The sequence below is a fragment of the Vipera berus genome (genome assembly GCF_964194415.1).
Source record: "Vipera berus genome assembly, chromosome: 2".
Classification (NCBI taxonomy): domain Eukaryota; kingdom Metazoa; phylum Chordata; class Lepidosauria; order Squamata; family Viperidae; genus Vipera; species Vipera berus.
Window position 1 is genome coordinate 49,275,634 of NC_138203.1, and position 14,497 is coordinate 49,290,130.

The 14,497-nt window shown below is 39.1% G+C and overlaps 1 protein-coding gene across 3 annotated transcripts in view; it reads left to right on the forward strand.

The window, feature by feature from the left end:
• Positions 1–222: 222 nt before the first annotated feature.
• The window catches only part of MAN2A1 (mannosidase alpha class 2A member 1), a 65,175-nt gene continuing 50,900 nt past the window's right edge, over positions 223–14,497 (forward strand). For 2 of the 3 annotated variants that reach the window (XM_081317843.1, XM_081317845.1), the window contains exons 1-2: positions 223–1,132; positions 12,720–12,980. In XM_081317843.1, the coding sequence (XP_081173969.1) occupies positions 992–1,132; positions 12,720–12,980 (402 nt within the window). In that variant the 5' untranslated portion in view covers positions 223–991. The remainder of the gene's footprint in view (positions 1,133–12,719; positions 12,981–14,497) is intronic. The other variant, XM_081317844.1, reaches the window with a different exon arrangement.

Below are 14,497 nucleotides of genomic sequence, written 5' to 3' on the forward strand. Positions count from 1 at the left end.
TTGAAGTCCACGCATCTTCAAGTTCCTAAGGTTGGGAAACGCTGTTCTAGTCGAAACACACACACACACACACACACACACACACACACACACAAAGGGAAGTCAAGCGAAGCAGCGGCGCCCGTATAGAAAAAGCGAAGGGAACATAGCCCTCAGCGCACCCCGCGCTGTAGATAAAAGAGCATTGGGGTGTGGGTGTGAGTGTGAGTGTGGGGGTTCGGGTTTAATCGCAGAGCCCCTCGGCTCTCTCCCTGGACCGCCTCGCCTCGCCGCCGGTCAGCCGGGACGGGCCGCGATTCTAGTCTTAAGGTTGCAGCCACAACCGCGGTTGCTGTTGCTACGCGACGGGAGGGCGGGCAGGACGGGCCTAGGCTCCTCCCCGCTTCCTTCCTCGCGCCGCCTTGTGGCTTTGCGGAGCCGCCGCTCGCTCCTGGCCGCCAGTCCTGCTCGGGGGGAGGCGAGGCGAGGGAAGGTGGCGCGCGGCTGGGTTGGCGGCCGGGCTTTCGGTGTGTCGCAAGCCCGGCCGATATCCCTCGGCGGGCCCCTCTCCATCCGCTTCGGCGAAGCTCGAGTAGCGTCCGCACCCTTTCCGGGAAACTCCCGGGCGGGATCTATAAGCGGGCTTTTTTTTTTTTCTTCTCCTTCCACCCTGTGGTCGAGGTTTAACCGTCTAGCTCGCCTCGAACGGGAGCGGAACGGAGCGGAGTACGGCGGCGGCGGCGGCATTTAGAGACGGGTTCGGGCGAACCCTCCCCTCCCCTTCTTTGTCCCGGCCCCGCCTGCAAACTATCCGGGCCGGGGAGGAACTTTCGTCCTTCCAGCCACCCGCCGGGTAAGCAGCGGGGCCGGGACTTTTTCACCAGCGTGCCCCAGAACTTGATCGTTGGAAAGCAGCCGCTGACGTTGGGGCTGGTGCGCGTCGGAGGCTCGGGCTGATATCTCTTCGCGTGCTTTTTTTTCTTTTTTTTTTTTTTCCTCCGCCTCGCGTAGGATGGCCATGAAGCTAAGCCGGCAGTTTACGATATTTGGCAGCGCGATCTTCTGCGTGGTGATCTTCTCCCTCTATCTGATGCTGGATCGGGGCCACCTGGAGAACCCCAAGAACCACCGCCGGGAAGGCTCCTTCCCTCAGGTGAGCGGGACGGGTCAAGGAAGGGGGCGGCTTGGTGGGACGGTTCGGGGAAGGGAGCAAATGCAGAGCCCGCTCCGGCTGTAAGGCGGGGAAAGTGGTGCGGAGGACTCGAGCAGAGTAGTAGTAGGCATAGCTTCAGAAAGGAAGTCCGGGGGTGGCGGTGGGGGGTGGGGGTGGGGAGTCCCCTTGTCTCGGATCCGAGAGAAAGAAAACGGCCCCTTCCATCAAAACAGGCTCGCTGGGATGTAAAGAAGCTAAGCTTTCTTCCTAGCTGAATCTTGGCTATTTCAGTTTAATTGGAGGAGAGAGAGAGAGAGAGAGCGCGACCGAGCCAGCTCCCCTTTTAGCAGATTTGAAATGGAAGCACAATCGTAGTTGTTGTACTGGATAGATTTCACGTGAGCCGCCGGAGTCCAGTCTTGCAACCGGATTTTAAAGAACATACTTCCCTAGTCCGGGACCCGATGCCTATGAATTGCCTTTTGGTATGTCTCCAGTAGTGACCACGGATGAAGACTGAGGGTGGGATTTCCAGAGAGGGATCGCTCCGGTGCCCTGTAGGAAACCGTAGGCAAAGATAGGATGTTGGCTCTCAAAAATATAAGTCAGCTGCTTTGTCAGCTGCTCTTTTGTCCCCTGGAACTTCCTTTAAGTATGGGAAGTGTTAAGTTTGCTTGACTGTGTTTTTTTTAAAATGAATCTTTATTTACATTTCGTGTTAAAAACACACCATACACCAACAAAGAAAAAAAACATTTACAATACACAAAAAACGAAGAAATCAAAAAATTGAAAACCATTTCAAAAATTTCACATTATATCTACTTCTAAACTAACAATTATATTCCACTCATTATTAAGTCTCTTATAACTATTCAACTCCAAAGCTTATTCATTAACAAAGACTATTGGAAGTTCCCCTGGAACTTCCTTTAAGTATGGGAAGTGTTAAGTTTGCTTGACTGTTAAATGAGTTTCACCACTGTTCCCGGACTATAAATGCTCACGTTTGTTTTCCTTTCGTGTTCTTACTTTGACTTGTGGATAGTGGAGTAACTGCTTCCTAACAAAAAAAGGCTACATACTTTATGGCACGGTATAATATCCAAATATGGTATTTCTGGATTAATGGGTTTAATGAACAAACCCAGCCCATTGTGGCTTATTTATCTCCCTGAATTCTTTGAGCAGCCTGTGTGATAGACGATGAGTGGAAGATTGGCCCACCTCTAAACCTGAACTCAGGGGTTCAGTGAAAGTTGAGTGTTGCAACCACTGCATCACGCTGATAATTATTTATTTGCAGCTAAGAAGTTAATAAAGTATGGAAGTTTAGTGATTTTCTATAACTTTTGTTCTGTGAATGAAAATAGGGTTGTGTATGGCTAATTCTACTAATTAACGTGGTTTAGAAATACTCCCTATGTTAGGAAAGGGAAAGTTGTAATTTATGGCATTGAGTTTCTACATTTTTAAAAAAATATGTAATGCTAGGTCTGCTTGCTTTTGAACCAAGTCTGATACTCTGGTACACTTCCAACTAGGAGAAATAAAGCATTGCACTATAAATATTATTTAAAACTGCCAGATTCTGGACTATTTAGCAAATTATAAATTACAAAATATATTATGCAGAGGAATATTCATGGTCTTGGCTGATTTTGTGGTTTTAAAATGCCAAATCCCTATTTAGATTTGCTTTAGATTTTTTAAATTCTTTTATAAATAACTCAAGGTGGTTAGCATATTTCTTCCTCCTATTTTTCTCACAACAACCCTGTGAAGTGAGTTGGACTGAGAGTGAGTGACTAGCCCAAAGCCACTCGGTGGGCTTTCATGCTGTGTTGTAAAGCAGCGCCTCCACCTCCACCCCCTCAAACATTTCTGGCACCAGGAACTGGTTTTGGAAGAAAAATTGTCTTTGGGGGGGGATGATTTTGCATGCAACCTAGAGCAGGTGCTTTGAAGCTTTGCTCACTCACCTGCCGCTTGTGCAGTTCTGTTTCTGACAGGCCACAGACCCGTGCTGGTCCGTGGCTGAGGGGTTTTAAAGGAATCTTTCTTTTAGAAGACAAGAACATAGCAATTTATTTATTTATTATGTATTGCTTCCTATCTTGAAGCATCTCAAAGTGGTTTATATACAAACAAATAAAATATATTAAATTCAAACAATGTGTTGTAGAAGAACGTTTAATAAGGTGTGTTCATTAAAAAGATAAGCTACAATGTGTCAGAGCTTATGTACTCATTTATGTAATACAGCTGTTTTAAAAATAAGTCAAATATGTGAGCTATAAACTGGTAGGTTTCACAGTGTTTAGTGCTTTACAGTAACATTTTAGAAAGTTTTTTTTGTATCTGTATTTTTGCAATATACATGTGAATTGAAGTTCTGTAAAAAAAAGTTTGGAGACAAAAAGATTCAGGTGATTTTTGGGTGGGAGGTATCTTTGTTTTCTGTTTTGAAAGATCTGTTACTACTTGATACTGGAAATGATGAGTATCTATTTACTGTTAACAGTTTTACAGCTGTGACTAATTCTACCCTAAAACATTGTAACACCAATAAGTGCTGCCATCTGTTGAGAGTGTAATAGGAACTCTTCCTGTCATAGATAGGATTTTCAGTTAAAAGATCCAGTTAGGTTACTGAAGTCTGCATGTTCTCCTTTCTTATCCATTTTTTTAAATCTCAGAGAGATAATTGGGTGGCAGGCCAAATAAAAACATTTATATGCAGTGCCTAGCTAGAATTGGAACATTGTCAGGTTACTTAACCCAAAAGTTAGTATGATTGCTTAAAGCAAGAAAACATTAAGTACAGCCAGAGCAATAAAAGGAAGCTAAAATGTCTAGCTTAGTATTTGCCTGTGGATAATATGATAGGCAGATGCTTAAGCTTGCTGAGAAATGGATATAAACAAAACATCCAGGAATCTTTATTTGGCAGAACTGTGCAGCTGTAGATTTCAGTTATCTCCCTGACACAGGCCTCACAATGGCTTAGGTTGCATGCAGGCTGTAAACTTGCCTGGAGGCACATTCTGATTTAGAGTAGTAGATCAAGGCAGAATTCTAGCTTGCATTCACAGATGATAACCATGGTAGATGTCTTGATGTTGTCTGGGTTGTAAGGTAACAAATTATAAATGCAGTGTTTTTCATTAGGAACAGAAGCACATAGGCCATGTTGATATAGATAGTCTTACTTTGAAGGATGATACACAGTTTTTTAAAAAGGGAATTCATTTTTTGCAAGGGTAACATTTAACCTGAATGATTTATCATGCTGTTAAGTTTGCATTGTAATTAAGGGTACCAAAAAGTTACTGTACTCAGTATACTGTAAAATGTTTTTATGTTGATATTACGTGTACTTAGAATTTTTAGTGGGATTGGATATACGTTTATTAGAATGTGTTAAAGCCTTGATTAATTTAATAAAAGTGAACTAAACTTAAATAATCTTCACTATTTTGAATAACCTCTACTTTGTCATCTGAATGGAATATAACATGGTCACTTTATTTTTTGAGATCTGTAACTGCTATGTATAAAATTACCCAATTTACTAGTTTCTTCTCCATTCCAATATTTTTAAAAGATCCAGTTTGTCACTATGCTTTTTAATATGTGGTGCCTAGAACCAGAGACAATATTCCAAATAGGATCTGGTCAGGGCAGAATCAGTGGAACAGTTAACTTCCTGTGATCTGGACTCAGTGCTCTTGTTAATGAAATTCTTGTCCAAACAAGTCTTACTTCTGAGAGTTGCCATTATTAAACTTGTTCGATGTTAGGGGATTTTTTTCCACTTGAAGACAGGTTTCTATCTGCAAAAGGTCTATGGATGCATAACTGACAACACTTAAAATTAAAACTGTACTTACTGTATATGGTGAGGGGTTGAATTAAAATGTATTTATCTGCAAAGATCACTGAATTTAAGACAGTTCTTTCTTTCTACTAAGGAAGAAATAGGGGGGCTGTGGTACAGATTCTGACAGAGCTGAGGGAGAAATGAGAATATGAAAAGAGTGAACAAAGAACCAACCATAGGAGTAGGGTATTGGTTGCTGCTAAGAATCCCCAAGACATGTGTAGCTCTTATGAGCAGTCCTGGCACAGTCACGGAATAATCCAAACTGCTGTCATTTTGATGAGGGCCCTGGAGCATCTTTTCAATGTGGATAGATTGGAAGCAGAAGATGCAAAGCCAGGAGGTGTGCACAGCAGAAGTTAGGGGAAATACTCTTCTAAGCATTGAGAAATATGGCAAGATGTACCTATTTAAAACATATGTTTTTCTTTGCCATGTTGATTCAAGATAGTTTTGTTTACTGAACATTTTAAACTATTAAGATTAGTGTTTGGCCTAGCTGGAGGAAAACCTATGCCGAACACAAGATTTGGCAATAGTTTTAAAGGTTCAATAGTACATAAAAAACCTGTGAAATTGTTTGTAAAAAATCATAGCCACAAATATACAAAATGGGGACTGTAGTCAAGAAATTAAAAGACGCTTGCTCCTCGGGAGGAAAGCCATGGCAAATCTAGATAGCACACTAAAAAGCAGAGACATCACCCTGTCAACAAAAGTGCGTATAGTCAAGGCTATGGTCTTCCCAGTTGCAATGTATGGCAGTGAAAGTTGGATCATAAGAAAGGCTGAGCGCAAAAGAATTGAGGCCTTTGAACTCTGGTGCTGGAGAAGACTCCTGCGAGTCCCTTGGACTGCAAGGCGATCAAACCGGTCAGTCCTAGAGGAGATCAACCCTGACTGCTCTTTAGAAGGCCAGATCCTGAAGCTAAAACTCAAATACTTTGGCCACCTAATGAGGAGGAAGGACTCACTGGAGAAGAGCCTAATGCTGGGAAAGATTGAGGGCAATAGAAGAAGGGGACGACAGAGAATGAGGTGGCTGGATGGAGTCACTGAAGCAGTAGGCGTGAGCTTAAATGGACTCCAGAAGATGGTAGAGGACAGGAAAGCCTGGAGGAACATTGTCCATAGGGTCGCGATGGGTCGGACACGACTTCGCAACTAACAACAACAACAACAAAGGAATAACATAGAACTAAAAAGTTATCTTTTTGTCTAGTTTGGTTAACATACCATTAGGGGGCACAAAATGATACTTCAGATATATGTCTGTCTTAACTTTTTCCTCAGCATTGTAATAGTGTACACAATTTCCTTTGAAGAGATGCTAAATGTTGTTCATGCAGGAACACCAACAAGATGCCACCTCATTTCAGCCTTGAAAAGAACAGATGTCTCTACTCTATTACATCTGTAAGCAAGGCCTGACTTATTTTTCAAAGCCTTTCTGAAAAGGGGGATAAAACAACAGTAGTAAAGTAGTTAAAATCTGAAAGTTACTGTAGTTAAGCCATGTCAATCATGTGGTTGTAGTTCCAAAGGCTGAGACCATAAAAAACTGATAAATTGAACACACATCAGGCAACTATTGAATGATAGGATTGTGAAAACAGCTGGTTTTATTTGAGTTGAAACCATTGTAATTAATAGAATCTTGATAATATGTAACAACAATATAACATCCCCACTAGTAGAAATTAAAATTTTAAGAGAATAGTGATGCTGCAGGCATCTTGCATTTGCAGTCTTTGCAGTTATTTTGATTAACCATCAAACAGATTCAACATACCATAATTAGCTAAGTTCACAAGCTTCACTGAACTATTTATTCAATTTGTATCCTATCTACTACTGAAATACTGAGTACACAAGTACTCAAATATAGTAAAACATAATTCACAAATCACAGTAATTGGAATCAGGTAACATATTCACCCAAGGGAATAAAATTATGGATTGTATCATTGTTAGTTGATTTCTGAGTATGGTCAAGTATTTCATAAAGGCTTTGGCAGCTCTTCTAATATTACAACAAAATATGTTAGCAGTTATGAAAGGTGAAGGAGAAATGTTGGGAAAGCACCAATTTGGAAAAATTTGGATGAGTGTGATTTGCGAATACAGTGGTAGTTGAAAGGAATACTCCTAGGAGGTAGCATGCTGGAATAAATCTAAAGTGAAAAGGCAGTTGGAATAGATTCTGGCTACCTAGAAGATACTTTCCATTCCTTAAAAAATTACTGGTATCATGCTTTATATCTGTTTTTATTTATAAAAAATTCTTTTTATTCCAACTTATCTTTGCTGTTCCAAGATGAAAACTACAAAATTAGTGTTCAGAGATTTGTACTAATTTATTAGTATGTAAAATAGAATACTTGCATTTTTAAATACCAATACTAATGACCCAGTTTTTGGTTTTAAAGAAGTCTGTTAAAACAAAATGATGTTTTAATTGAAATATTTTTAAAATACTTGTGCCATTATTTGATATTCCTGGTTTCTTAATTCACTGCATCACTTGCAACAATTAGTTACACAATATTTGAAATAAACCCATATAATTCTTCTTTGCTTTATTAAATAATAAAAAGAAGCCTAATGAAATACCAAGTTTGGTACATTTCAAATATTATCAAAGCATGTGACTTAAATCCAGGACGGTAACTTCTGCAACTGTCTGGTTTGGCACAAGCAGCCAAACAGGACAGGTACAGACTTCAATAGATAGTTAAGAATGAAAAAAAACAATTGCAACCAGCCTGCTTTCCATAGAAGACCTGTATATTCCACAGATCAAAGAAGGACTGAGGAGATATATGCAGACCCCTCACATCCTGGACATAAACTGTTTCAACTCCTTACCTTGGGACAGCACTATAGGACATTATGTGCCAAAACAACTAGACCAGGACAGTTCTTTCCTTGTGCCATCACTCTGTTGAATACCTAATTATCACACTGCTGCCTAATAACTTCGACCATGGTATCCTACTGCGGCATCTCAGGGGGTTGGGAGTGGGAGGCACTGTTTTACGGTGGTTCTCCTCCTATCTCCTGGGCCGCTCGCAGTCGGTGTTGACGGGAGGGCAGAGGTCCGCCCCGAGGTCTCTCGTTTGTGGAGTCCCTCAGGGGTCGGTCCTCTCTCCCCTCCTGTTCAACATCTACATGAAACCACTGAGTGAGCTCATCGTGGTTTCAGGGTGGGGTATCATCAGTATACCCACCTTTTTCTTTCCACCCTGAACCAACCCAGTGATGCACCCGACGTGATGTCCTGTTGCCTGGAGGTGGTCCGGGTTTGGATGGGGAGAAGCAGGCTTCGTCTCAATCCTGCCAAGACTGAGTGGCTGTGCATACCGGCATCTCGGGTTAGCCAGGCCGTTCCATCATTAATGATGGGGGGTGAGGTGTTACCCTCCGTCGATAGGGCTCGCAACTTGGGCATCCTCTTGGATTCACGGCTCAATTTTGAAGACCATATAGGAGCCGTGACAAGGGGGGCTTTTGCCCAGCTTCCCCTGGTGCGCCAGTTGCGGCCCTATCTGGATGGAGATGCCCTATGCACAGTCACCCATGCGCTCGTGACCTCCCGGCTAGACTACTGCAACGCTCTCTACATGGGGCTGCCCTTGAGGACCACTCGGAGGCTTCAAGTGGTGCAGAATGCAGCCGCGCGAGTTGTTATGGGAGTTTCCCGATACTCCCGTGTAACACCTCTTCTCCGTGAGCTGCATTGGCTTCCGGTTGCCCTCCGGGTGAGATTCAAGGTGCTGGTAATGACCTATAAAGCCCTAAATGGCTTGGGTCCAGATTATCTAAGGGAACACCTGCTGCCGGCATCAACTTCCCATCATCCTGTGCGCTTCCACAGGGAGGGCCTTCTCAGGGTACCGCCGGTTAAGGAATGCTGGTGGGTTATTCCCAGGGGAAGGGCGTTCTCTGTGGGCGCGCCGGCCCTATGGAACCAACTTCCCACAGAACTCAGGACTGCCCCCGACCTTCGCTCATTTCACCGGGACTTGAAAACCTGGTTCTTCGAGCTGTTTGGCCCAGACTGAGGGGTTTTAATTTAATTTAATTGGGTTTTAGTTTAACTTCAGAGAGAGTAATTTAATTAATAGTTTTAATTGATTTTAATTTTGTATACTATGTATTTTAATTTTCCCTGTAAACTGCCCTGAGTCCTACAGGAATAGGGCGGTATATAAATTTAAATAATAAATAAATAAATAAATAAATAATAACTATGTATACTTACTCATGTTCTGTGGATGTAGTATTATTTATTCTTATTCTTTACTTCCCCCCTTTAATTGGTATTATTGTGATGATGATGATTATGATTTGCATACACACTGATGCTTCTGTGTTGGAGACAAATTCCTTGTGTGTCTAATCGCACTTGGCCAAATAAGATATTCAAATTCAATTCAATTTTTGGAGTTGAGGACCAGACTTGGTCTTTGAGTAATGTTCCAGAGGTGATTCTCCGAAAAGCAAAGATGGCAAATAAACTCTCAAACCTGCAAAATATCTACCCAATCTATATATACACAAAAGGCCATATTTGAAACCTTCCCCTCCCCCAAAATACCTGCACAGTTTTACATTTTAGAAAAGAGCAATAAAATCACATCAAATATAAGTAGCAGTTCTGAAGGGTATTATGGGAAATTTGCATTTGCCTAATATTGGAACATAGAATCTGTTCCAACATTAGTAACTTTGATATGATTTGGGGTTTTTGTTTTTAAGTGGAAAATCATACTTATTGAAATTTGGCTTTCTGCATAACCCTTCCTTATTGCCTAAGAATTGGCTATTTTCTTTTGTTTATGAAGGGCTTATTTATGAATCAATGCTTTCCTCTGATGTGCATTATTCGTTTTTGCTTTCCTGTCATTCCAATTTCTTAACAGTTTATGTGCTATGTGCTCTCCATTCACAGTACCTTTGGATTTCTGCTTATATTTTTTTTACATCACATATACACTTACCATTATTTGTGTTACAAACTTACTTTGGTCCATAGAACCTGTATCAGAGAGGGCTCTGCAGATTCTCTGAAAGTGAGTCTTCATAGTATCAAGAAACATTTCCTTTTCAGTCAGTGCCACATCTTTTTTGGCAGGCTTTTGTGGCTACTTCCTAAAATGCTGGGGAGTTTTTATTGAAACTATTGGGCATGTACATGCTTGCTGGGACAGCTGGAAGCATCTTACAAATCAGTTATATGAGTCTACCAAAAGAAGTCGCTTCTTTGTTGAATTGAAAAGAGGTGCTTTGTATGTGTTTTCATACAGCTCAGTGTAGCTATGGGAGTGTTGATTAGTGTGGGACTGATTTCTGAATAAACATGTTTCAATTTGCATATACTTGCATAAAATATAGAGGGGTATTGGCCTTCTGGCATGCAGAAATTGCAAAAATTTTATTGATTGCACATATAATCTGACGACAAAACTTTTTTAAAAAAATATTCTGCATAATTCAACATTGCTAGTACTGACCTGACCTTAAAACAACTTTCCCAAAGCTGAAACTCATCTTGAGATACTTTGAAAGTATGAATATCAAGATAGAGCTACCAAATGTATGTAATATCTTTTTTTTATTAAAGAGTTTTACAAAAAAAGTTTTTACAATACATATCCCCAAAACCCACCCACCCCAAACCACCCCCCTTCCCCCCCGCTTCCCAGAGCTAAATACAGGGTTATAGATATAATAATCATATTCTAACTAAAAATTATCCATAATATAAAATTAACCAAGTTCATAATGTGCTTTAACTCCCCTTTAACATAGATACATACAAAGTACTAACACTAAAATTAATAACAATATCCCTTTAAAATCTACTCATAAGCTAAATGGAACTTTTTAGTCCCATAATGTATGTAATATCTTTGATATGGCTGAATCATAGTTTTGCCAATAAACCTTGTTCCTTGATTTAATACTATTGATAATAAAAATAAGTGAATTTTGATAAAAGTAACAGTTGACTATATATTAAGAGTTTTATGGATACCAACCACATAAAATTATTTGGGAATTAAATAGGAAATCAACGAAGATTTTAGAGTACAGTGGTACTTTGGTACTTGTCATTAGTTGGTTCTGGCAGGTGCAATAAGTACTAAAAATGAGTGCCAAACAAACCACGTGGCTTACCATGTGACCTTTGTTTCAGCTGGGAAGTACTTCCTGCCTATCCCTTTTTCTATGTCAGCAACCTTTCCAGCATGGCCAACTTGCTGTTCACCTTCTAAAACCATTCCCTGCTTCCTTTTGCAGCGACTTTCTGGCATGGCTGACTTCCTGTCCTCACAGCCATCCCCCTCTTCCTATTACATAAAGAAATGACAAGTACCAGGACAACATTTTCATGTCAAAATCTGTCAAGTACCAAATTCGATGAGTTTTGAAGCAGTCGAATACTGAGGTAGCACTGTGGTGGTATAATGCATTCTGTAGCTAATCCTTCAAGTTGCTTAGGACTGCATAGCAAATACATCAAAGATACATTTGTTACTTGTACTTTTTTTCTTTTGTGCCTTAGTCAGTTTTTTTTCCTTAATTTTAGCCCCTGTGGTTATCTTGGCAAGGTTTTTCCAAAGTGGTTTGCCATTCCCTGCTTCCTCAGACTAAAGGAAAGAGATTGGCCCAAGGTGACCCAACTGGCTTTGTGCCTAAGCAGGACTAGAACTTAGGGTCTTCTGGTTTCTAGCCTGAACCACTGCATCGTTACATGCACATACTGTTGTTGAAAGGACATTGCTGCTCTCAGAATTTATAGGGTGGGGACAGGAAATATAGTGTACATGCCTGTTTTAAAATCTTAAGAAAATATAAAAGGCTTATGTTGTTTTTGTTAATTCTGTTAATAATAATCTAATTCTTGCTAAAACCTGTGGTTGCAAATAAATGTCCTAAATGAAAAGAATATTCTTTTATGGGGGTGGAGCTACCTGTATACAGCAGGTGTCACAGCAGTTGTTATAATAGGGGGTTACTCTTTCAAAAATATGCATGTAACAGTAGTAAGACTGTGAGGAGATACAATGCATCAGCAAGGAAATGTACATCTACCTCCTGGAAAAATAAGAATATGGATAAACCTTTGCTAGCTAAAATTGTTTAATCTTTTATTTTAAACTACAGTCAGTAATTCACTTACCCCATAAACTGTTTTGACTTCAGCATGTATCTAGACTGCAATTTTTAACTAAAAGTGTTCTCTGAAGGGCTAACTATTCATTTTGATTTTCTGTTCCAACAATATTTTAAAATATAACTAATTCTTACCTTAGTAAATAATGCCATATTCTAGTCAACTAAGATATCATAATAATAGAATTTAGAATAAATTTTTTTAATGATGGGACAATTTTAGAACTTATTCTTGAATTCATAACTGTTAGTGGATTTGGGAAAATGAAAATTAGAGGTGGTTGTCTTTTTATGTTTGCAGCAAAATAGAGCACCACAATTGTTTTCTTTTCAGAAAAAAAAATCCTATATGAATTCACTTTAATTAAAGAATGAAAGAATCTTTACTGTTTTTTTTTCTGAGCATGTTTCTTACACTGATTTGATGATTACATACTCTGATATATTTAGAACAGGGAGAAGAAATAAATGTATTTCTACTATAAGGATATTTGGATATCTAATTGTGTATTTTTTCAACAGGGTCAGCTTTCAATACTGCAAGAGAAAATAGACCACTTGGAACGGTTGCTGGCGGAAAATAATGAAATTATTTCAAACATAAGAGATTCTGTGATCAATTTGAGTGAATCTGTCAAAGATGGACAACATAGTCCAGAAGTGATAAACTTTAATCAAAGAAATTTTTCAGAAGTATTGCCTCTTGCCACTGCATATCTTTCAATTGAGCCTGAAGATTGTCAGTTTGCTTCAAAAATTGGAAGTCAAGCTTCAGATGTTCAAGTAAGAATCGGCTGAATATTAGCTAATATCCCCCATCTATTTTAACCCTTTGCCAAAGAAATATAAAGATCTTTGTGTAACCTTTCAGATAGTTATACTTGGATTTCTAAACTGTGAAATAATTGACTGGTAGGTTGGTCAAACATATATACAAATACTGAAATCACCGGGATTGCCATGAAAATGCAAAATATGGTTTAAATCATGTATATCTTTTGTTTAAACTAATATATTTATTTGTAATATGTGTAGTCTTTGCATATGAGTGTTAACTGGGTATATTTTCTAAAGACTTTTCCCCCTTACTGTTTTAGTGATTTTTTAAAATTATAATTTGGGACATTCTTTTCAGATTGAATGACTGTATATTATTATTTGATAGATTTGACCTCTAGTGAAGGAGAAATTGTATTTAAGCACAGCACAATTGTTATTTTTTTCAGAGAAAATTCTTTACAATATTTTTGCCTGAGTGATTTTAACTCTTTTTTTAAAATTGTAGATTAGAATTTAAAATAATGCTTTCTCTATAGCTGCTATCTTATTATATTATATTGATGTTCACCCTATCAAATGTTAAAGTAGTACAATACAGTTTCTGTTCCAAAGGTATGAGAAACCATGTCACATAATTTTGAAATTTGTGTTCAGAGAAACTCTTGATAGTTGCACATCAGCAAGGAGCCTCATGTTAGGCAACCATACTCTACATGATGGCTAGTATTTGTTACCATACAAAGCTTTTGAAGGAGCAGTTATTTAAATACTTTTGAGTCGAATTCATTGAAATGCCAGGCCTTGTATCAGGTTATCTGAATATCTACACTTAGCACCCATGATTAAACAAATTAAAATAATTAGGCATTTTCCTAGAATGATTTCTTTGGATATGCATTTGTATGATTTGAAGTGCTTTACTATGATTGGAGTTCATTGCAGTGCTGTCAACTTCTGAAATATGTGTAGATGACAGTGCTATGACTTCATTATTAAAGGGAATAGAATAGCTTCTTTCTTGTGGTATCCTCAAATTCCTGGCCAACTATAATTCCAGAGTATCAGGGGAACTCCAATTTCTTCTTATTGTGAGATGTAATAGCTGTTCACATGCCTTTGAGTATTTAATACAGGATAAAAAAATTGTGAGACTCCGGACTTTGCTTATGACTAAGGTTTGAGGAATGCTAAGAATCGCAGATCAGATTGCCTGTTTTGATCTGCTATAATGAACTATAGCAGCCACAAGAGATTATCCAGTATTCCACCAGTGTCAAGTCTACAACTGTAACAAGATTCTTCAAGATGATATCTTTTTTCCCAGAAGTAGAATTGGCAAGTAGTTAAATTGCCAGCCCGCTTACTGTAACAACCTTTTGTCTGTTAGGGAACTATAGGTGTGGTTTGTATAGTTGAGTTTGTTATATAGTACCTCGGTTAATGTGTTTTTAATTATTATTTTTTAAAAAAATACAGAGGTTTTTTTGATTGTTGCTTCTATATTCTCTCATTGTTAGTTA